Source organism: Oryzias latipes, chromosome 4 (genome assembly GCF_053564925.1).
Source record: "Oryzias latipes strain Hd-rR chromosome 4, Olatipes_Hd-rR_3.1".
NCBI classification, from domain to species: Eukaryota; Metazoa; Chordata; class Actinopteri; order Beloniformes; family Adrianichthyidae; genus Oryzias; species Oryzias latipes.
The window spans coordinates 27,409,022-27,416,140 of NC_136240.1; the positions used below are offsets into that span (position 1 = coordinate 27,409,022).

Consider the following 7,119-nt stretch of genomic DNA (forward strand, 5'->3'; position numbering starts at 1 on the left):
AAGTTAAAGTTTTAACTTTCACAGCAAGAGAGTGTTAGAGCTCACCCTTCACAATCGTTGTGCCATCCACTGCCTTGTAAATTTCTGGCTTACGGTCGACGCACTAACGCAGCTGTAGAGCTGCCTGCAGCACCGTTGCTCTCTGGAATCCCTTTGCTCCGTATTCACAATTTGAATAAAATAGTAATCATAATTTTCTTCCATCATGAGAAAAGGGGTACAAGTACATGTTAAAAACACCAAAAACATGATTTCCGTTCATTTGACAGCTTTTAAATTAGGCCAACCCTAAATTGCCACAATAAATTGTGTCTATTTATGTCAAAACTACATTTTTATTTGATATTGTATTCCCCCCAAATAATACTTTAAAAAACGAAATTTCAACAAAAGTTCATAATAAAGAGTGTAATACTTTCAAGAGTATGATAAGATCTCAAGAAATAACAGCTGTATTGGGTTATAGGGATCTTCTTCTTTAGGGAATCCCGTCAGGCAAAATCTTTAATGTTTTACCAATGAAGCTTTCAGATTTCTGAGTAATAAAAACTTTATGACTGTTACAGGTGTGGAGAAAAAAAAACAGGAAAACGGTGACGTCAGCCTCTTCTGTTTTTATTCAGCACAAAGTGAAAGTCCAAATCCAAAACAGCCTTAAGTCAAGCAAGTTGAGTCATCATTTGTGCAGTGTTGACACGTTGACAAGTAAAAAAAATATATATATATATCAAAGTAAAAAATAGAATAAACATTTATTTTAAAAAACAGCTTTGTGAAAATATAACTTTTGATGTATTGCATAGTTTATAAGCATCACATAAAAATATAGAAGCCCTCTTAAACAAGATTTCACCAAAACCTTTGAAAATGAGGAATCCTAACCCGAACCTGAACCGTCTGAACATTCTTCTGATCAGTAACGGCTGTGGTTTACTAATAAACAGTGACACAATCTGGGATTTACCAGCAGCAAACAGTTTAAATACAATCAAAGCTGACTCAGCATTTTTCTAAACATGACTGTAAACTGTCTTTCTGCTGCATTACCTCCCCCCCCATGTGTCAACTGTGTGAGACACTCCCATTCCCATAAAGGTAGAAGTTGCACAATCAAAATATAGACAATATGATCATAAGCACCGTTGTTATGCGTTTGGAGTGGGGAAAAAATGTTTGAGCTGAAAATAAGACATTATATATATTTATTTTCAATGAACTGCTGAAACACTTTAAACTGGAGTAAGTGTGGCCTGAGTTCTTTAAGTAACAAACACGCCCCCTGCTGACCTGAATCCAGGTTATTCTGTTTTCAAAAAGGAAGTTAAGATTCCAGCCAAAAGTTGGGATTGAAGCCTGAAAACGAACCTTTACTTTGGTAACAGAAGCCAAACCCTGATCCAATAATTGTTAATTTCTTAATGAACAGTTAAAAAAAAACAAAGTTTGATATGATGCTGGATTCACAGAAAACTTACAAAACAGTAATAAAATGATGTGCATTTATTGCAAAAACAGAGTCCCTCTTTTCTCTGTGTTGGTTGCAGTCGCCAACACTCACAGAATCCCTCTGCTGCAAAGGGATAACCGTTTCCCTGGAAACAGCCATTCTGCTCAGACTCTGCAGAGCTCCATGTTCCAGTGCCTCTTTTTCACAATATGTTTTGTTTAAATAGTTAAAAGTTTCACTTTTGCACCGGTTTCAGTCACAGAGGTGTTTTGCTTGTTTCCTTTTCTTCCATTTCAATCTGAACCTGTTCCTGGTCACGTGGAGGAGTGTAATGCCTTTGAGCACATCTGCATCCTCCAGCTCTCCATTTCCAGACAACCCACAGGAGGAGCGCCAGGAGCAGCAAAACGATGGCAACGGCGGCAGCAGAAACTCCTGCAGTCACTTTGTCGATGCAGATGTTTGAAGAAAGACACACCACTGACAGACAAAAAACATTTGCAAAAGTTTAGAGAGGAAAGAAAACGACAACATAAGCATTTCCTGGTGAGTATCTAAAAGTCGGATATTTCCAGAATCTGGGTCATAACAGAAGTTAAACTTACTGGTAGCTGGCTGACTCTTGACCACAAAGAGGCTGCAGTTCACTGGCAGGAACAAAAAAAAGGAAGTGAATCAGAGTAATGAGCTGGTTATAATTTGATAAAACACCTTGAGCAGCTTACCAGAGCAGGAAGCCTCCAGCTGAACCTAAAAAAAGGAATAAGTTATGGTTTGTGGAAACTGATTAGAGCGCCCTCAACATTTAACATGATAAAGATCCAAATACAGACAGACATGGCCCGCATGTGCAGCAACTCTAAACAGACTGTCAGAGGCAGTGCTGTCCGACCAATTAGGAGGTTCTGATTCTGACTTTGCAGGTAAAATTTGCTTTGAGTGGCTGAACATAATTTGGGCCGGTTCTGTGGTTTATAGTTCCTCATTAAGATACCTTTCAACCAGGGATGCGTGGTCGGGGAGACAGTGTCTCACCTGCCATATTTGACCTTACCTAAATTCATGAAAAGTAAAAAGATGGACTTTCAACAAAATGGTTGATTACTTACTGCTATTTACAGCTAATGAATCCCTTATTATCTAATTAATTAAGGTTTTTACAAGACTTTTGGGCTAAAACAAACTATCCAGCAACACTGGTCAATGCTTGGTAATTTTAAAATAAATCCTATTAATGATATAAATATTAATATAATTTAAGGTTCATTCTTCACTCTTTGAATACTCTGCTGTGTGTGTGCGTGTGTGTGTGTGTGTGTGTGTGTGTGTGTGTGTGTGTGTGTTTGTGTGTAATTTTTACCCAGCCACATTCCCGCTTGTGTAGCAGAAAGTCTTTGCATCCTCTCAGCTCCACAGAGGTAAGGGTGTGGTTCATCACCAGGTTCCTGTCTGGCTTTCCACTGATGTCTTTAATGACGGTCCCCTGAAGCAAGAAAAGTCCCACTGTCATACATTTTTTCTGATGTAAAACAAAGCCTTTAAAGGGACTATACTATGCTAGTCTTAGGCCTTTTATGGTAAACAATATCCATGTAGACACATATGAATATTTACTTCTTAAATATGAGTTATTTTCCAGAGCTTTTGGAGCACAATCATGAAACACTTCTCTGTTCAGCAGCAAACTACTTCTGATATTCTGTAACAAACAGACAATAAACAAAACCAAAAAACTGACATTCCTGTACTCCCAGGACGTGATGCATTTGGGGGAGTTGGGATTCTCTGAGGTCTGGTATACGAAGGAACCCTCTTTTGACTTTGTGACACTGCAGTTTAGATGTGACGTTGCTGCAGCAGCTGCAGAAAGCAGGACGATCAGCAGAGCTGGAACAGAAGAAGGTGTGACAGACAGGGCTGTGAGTGGTAGTTTGTCCCTCATGGTGTACCATAGGTTAACATTCATAGCCAGCACCTGTCTGTTGAGCTGTGATTGGCCCATGAGGCTGATAAATAGCAGCTGCGGGAGTTCCAACTAGATGTTGGTTTCCTGGTTTGGCATTGGTGAGTGATCTTGACATGTGGACATTTTTTTACTAAAGTTTTTAAGCATTTGAGTTTGCAACATTTTAAATTGTTTTTATATTAACAGGTGGTGGCATGAGTTCTGACCCTGGGGCATGAGAGGTAACTTAAGGGTTTGTAAACATGATGTGCATGTCCCAGGGAGAACTAACTCAATTTGTCTTTTTTTTTTCCAACAGAGTTGCCACTGCTGTTTTGCAGCAGTGGCAACTCTGTATAGTGTTTTTAGTCATTGTTTTTAATGGTTTAATCAAGCTTGACCCCCTTTTATCCCCTTTTTTTTTTTTTTTTTTTATTGTGCCCATTTTAGTCTCTTGGTGGTTGGACCTGGCTGGAGGTGGCTGCCTCCTCCCTTTATCCTTACGGTAGCTGGTGGGGGCCATATGTAGTATTGTGTAAGGGGGACCCCCTGTTTTCGGCTTATAAATTAGTGGTGTCCTGGGGGGAATTCCAGAAAGCAGGTTATGCTAGCTCCCACGGTAAGTTTGAGGCTAAGGAAGTTGATAACCTCAGCTTTCGGTTCCAGAACTGGAGGTATGTTTCAGGGTATGCTTAGTTCCCATAGCAACTCATGCTCTGAACATAACCTGGTCTTGAGCAGGTTTAGTTGAAGGTTAGTTTGTTTTCAGAGAAGTGAAGCAGCATGGCGTGTCCATTTGAAGATGATTTAGTGGATGAAGAAGCTCAGATAATACTTTTTCCTCCATGAGAGGATAAGATCACATATGGATGTTGGAAAAAAACTTTTTTTTTACTTTGCTCTAACTGAATAATTTGCTTCAGTTAAGAAATCATTGTATTTGTTAAATCAGCTTAAAAATAACACTTATCAGACATTTTACTTTTATTTAAATTAATTCAATTAAGCAGGTGTAAATTTGGTCAGCACCGCAAGGAATTGTGGGATACCATTCCCTTTGCCTGTCTGGACGGATTTGGGTTTAAGTGGGTTTTGACCAAATTTGTTTAGCTTTTTTACTGTTTTGCTGAGTTATTTTGTCCTATGCTTAAGTCTCTGCACCATGAGTGAGAGGGAGAGGATGATGAGTTTATATAGCACCCTTACTATCAGACTTGATAACGACAATGCAGGAAAATTCCTAAATGAACGCATGCATATTGTGTTTTTATTATAAAAAAAGTATATCTGCCGGCTCAAACGTAGACATGAAAGTTCAACAATTATAATAATTAAGATGGGGGGGGGGGGGATTTGAATTTGAGTGATATGACATATCTGGTCTTCTGGAACAGACATACCCAGAGTAAGCAAGTTCAGGTGGATTTCAGACAGAGTTCAGGGTTAAAGTCGAGCTAGTTTAAACATGCTTCCTGGAATACCCCCCCCAGCTCAGGTGCATCTCATGATTTTTCTTTTTCTTTTAATCACTGTTTGGGTTGTGGTGTGTTTTTGTGTGTATTAGGGCCCTGAGAAGATACTCCTGGTGAGGGAGTATCTTCCCCCTTGGTGGTGGTTGTGGCTACCCGCCACAACCACCCGCCGTTGGGATGAGGACTCCCTGGAGGCAGCCGCCCTCATGCACTGTTGGAGCGTGGTCCAACTGTCCGAGTAAATTGTAACCTCCTCTTTTCTGGAACTTCTATCAAGTTTTTAATTGTATATTTTTAACCACTACCAAATCCAGTCTCCATTTGGGGTGTAAAGAGGGCATTCGGTCACAGAGGCAGAAGAATGTGATTGACAGCCACCACCAGGCATCAAGGTGATCTCTGTAAACACAGGCACGCTTCTAGAGACGGGTTAAGTCACCAGCGCATGTGTGTGGGGCTGGTATTTCAGGGAAATTAGTATTCCAGCGGCACAGAGCTGCAAACCGCATTAGGAAAAGTCACGTGGGGGGGCTTTTCCAACGAAACGCACAAGACGTACAGCACAGATCCACGGAAGCAGCCAACGTGAGCGCATAGTACTGATCATTCATAATGCATTCGATCAGTCTTTGCGTTAGACTAAGACACGTTTTTTACATTTACAGAAGTGCCTCTGAACTCCTCAGAAAGACAGAATGCCGTTTCCACGCAGGATTTCCTTTAATACGCCTGAACGCAACTGTCACCTCTCGCATTCATGTTGCCGTGAAATACATAAACAAACACGCAAAAAAAGATTCGCGATCCACTCACCGGCTTCCTTCATAGCTTCAGGATCAGGCTCGAAGACAGCAAAGCACCAACACCAAGCAAAGCCACAACCCGTTTGAGAGGAGTAGCGGTCACACGCGAGTTTTTTATTATGATGTCATCACCCCACGTGCTCACTCAGGTTACCCCAGGTTACTGGCTGGTACTGCCCCCCCTCCACTGCCGTCAAGCCAGCCGTCATTCGGAACTGCGGTGTCAAATGAGCCGCTCCTGAATTCTCACTGCTCTCGCATTCTCAGCTTTACGGTAACAGAGCAACAACGGCTAAAGTCCGGTTTTCAAAGGAATTTTAGAACAGTGAAAAGTCAAATGAATGTTTAGAGAAAAAATACACTAGCTACTCTTATCAAATAATAAAATATTTTTTTTAATAAAAAGGCTAAGAATAAATTGGGTGTTAATAAATATACTCCCAACCATATAGCCCATTCATTTATGTTAATAGTAAATATAATTTAAGTTTTCACATATGCAGTGGCGGTTCTACACTGACTTACTCCCTGGGCGAGTAACCCCACAGGCGCCCCCCCGGACACCTACAAAATTTGACAACATCCTGTTGTGTTCCCTATCTTCTATTTAGCTATTTTACACAAAAAAATGCATGAATGTTCTAGACTCATATTACAGGGGGGTCAAACTCAGTCACACAGGGGGCCTAAGTTAAAAACACGCTTAAGGTTTTGGGCCGAAGAAGATAAACATTTAATGAACACACTAAAGCTAAACTTTTAAACCTTTTAAATTGAACTTTTTGAACATAAATATGAATAAAAACAGGAACACAAGTTAAACCTTAAATAATATGTTGCTCCCCATAGAAATATATTCTGTCAAAATTATACAAATATGAACATGCTGCAGAACAAAACAAGAAAGCCTGGAAATATTAATAAGAAATTACAAATCAAATAATTCCGTTTTTTTTGCTCTTTTATCATTTTTTAGAGCATTATTTTCAGAGCATTTTTTTTAGAGCTGGACTCCTGCTTCATTTTTAACAATAATTTCTTAATGTGTGACGCCCTGTGTGTGTCTTTGTGAAACATATCAGAGGGATTAGATCTAAAAAAACAACTTATTGTGATTAATATGTTTAGGTCTTATAAAACATTAAAGACTAAATCATAGAACTCGTCAGTGGGATTACTCCAAAAATATTTGGCATTTCCCTAAATTTGTGCAACACCAACAGCAGAAATCCTCCAAAAAACCTCAATCCATAAAAAATGGTCTGCGCTCATCCCCCCTCCCCTTCCCTCTGACACACGCGGCTCCGTCTCGATGACGGGAGAAGCAGCTGCGGCTCAGAGTTGATTGTCAGATAGAAAAAGACTCCCCTCACGCCTGTTAGTGTGATTCAGCCAGCCACCGGCGAGTTGCGCCCCCCTCTCGAGTTTTTTGACTAATGTTCCAAAGACTAC

General features: G+C 40.1%; 1 protein-coding gene across 1 annotated transcript; it reads right to left on the bottom strand.

The window, feature by feature from the left end:
- Window positions 1–599: 599 nt before the first annotated feature.
- LOC144991941 (uncharacterized) lies at window positions 600–5,831 on the bottom strand. The gene is made up of 6 exons (XM_078946208.1): window positions 5,678–5,831; window positions 3,186–3,334; window positions 2,808–2,930; window positions 2,173–2,197; window positions 2,053–2,094; window positions 600–1,927 (listed from the first exon to the last, which is right to left on the bottom strand). The coding sequence occupies exons 1-6, from the start codon at window positions 5,688–5,690 to the stop codon at window positions 1,704–1,706; spliced, it is 576 nt and encodes a 191-aa protein (XP_078802334.1). The 5' UTR covers window positions 5,691–5,831; the 3' UTR covers window positions 600–1,703.
- Between the last annotated feature and the right edge of the window lie 1,288 nt (window positions 5,832–7,119).

What these genes read in the sequence shown, in the direction of transcription:
- LOC144991941 (XM_078946208.1), bottom strand. An exon ending in CGTCCTGGGAGTACAGGAAT is followed by an intron (nt 2,931 to 3,185) that starts GTCAGTTTTTTG and finishes TTCTTGCTTCAG; the next exon opens with GGGACCGTCATTAAAGACAT. An exon ending in GCTGGAGGCTTCCTGCTCTG is followed by an intron (nt 2,095 to 2,172) that starts GTAAGCTGCTCA and finishes TGTTCCTGCCAG; the next exon opens with TGAACTGCAGCCTCTTTGTG.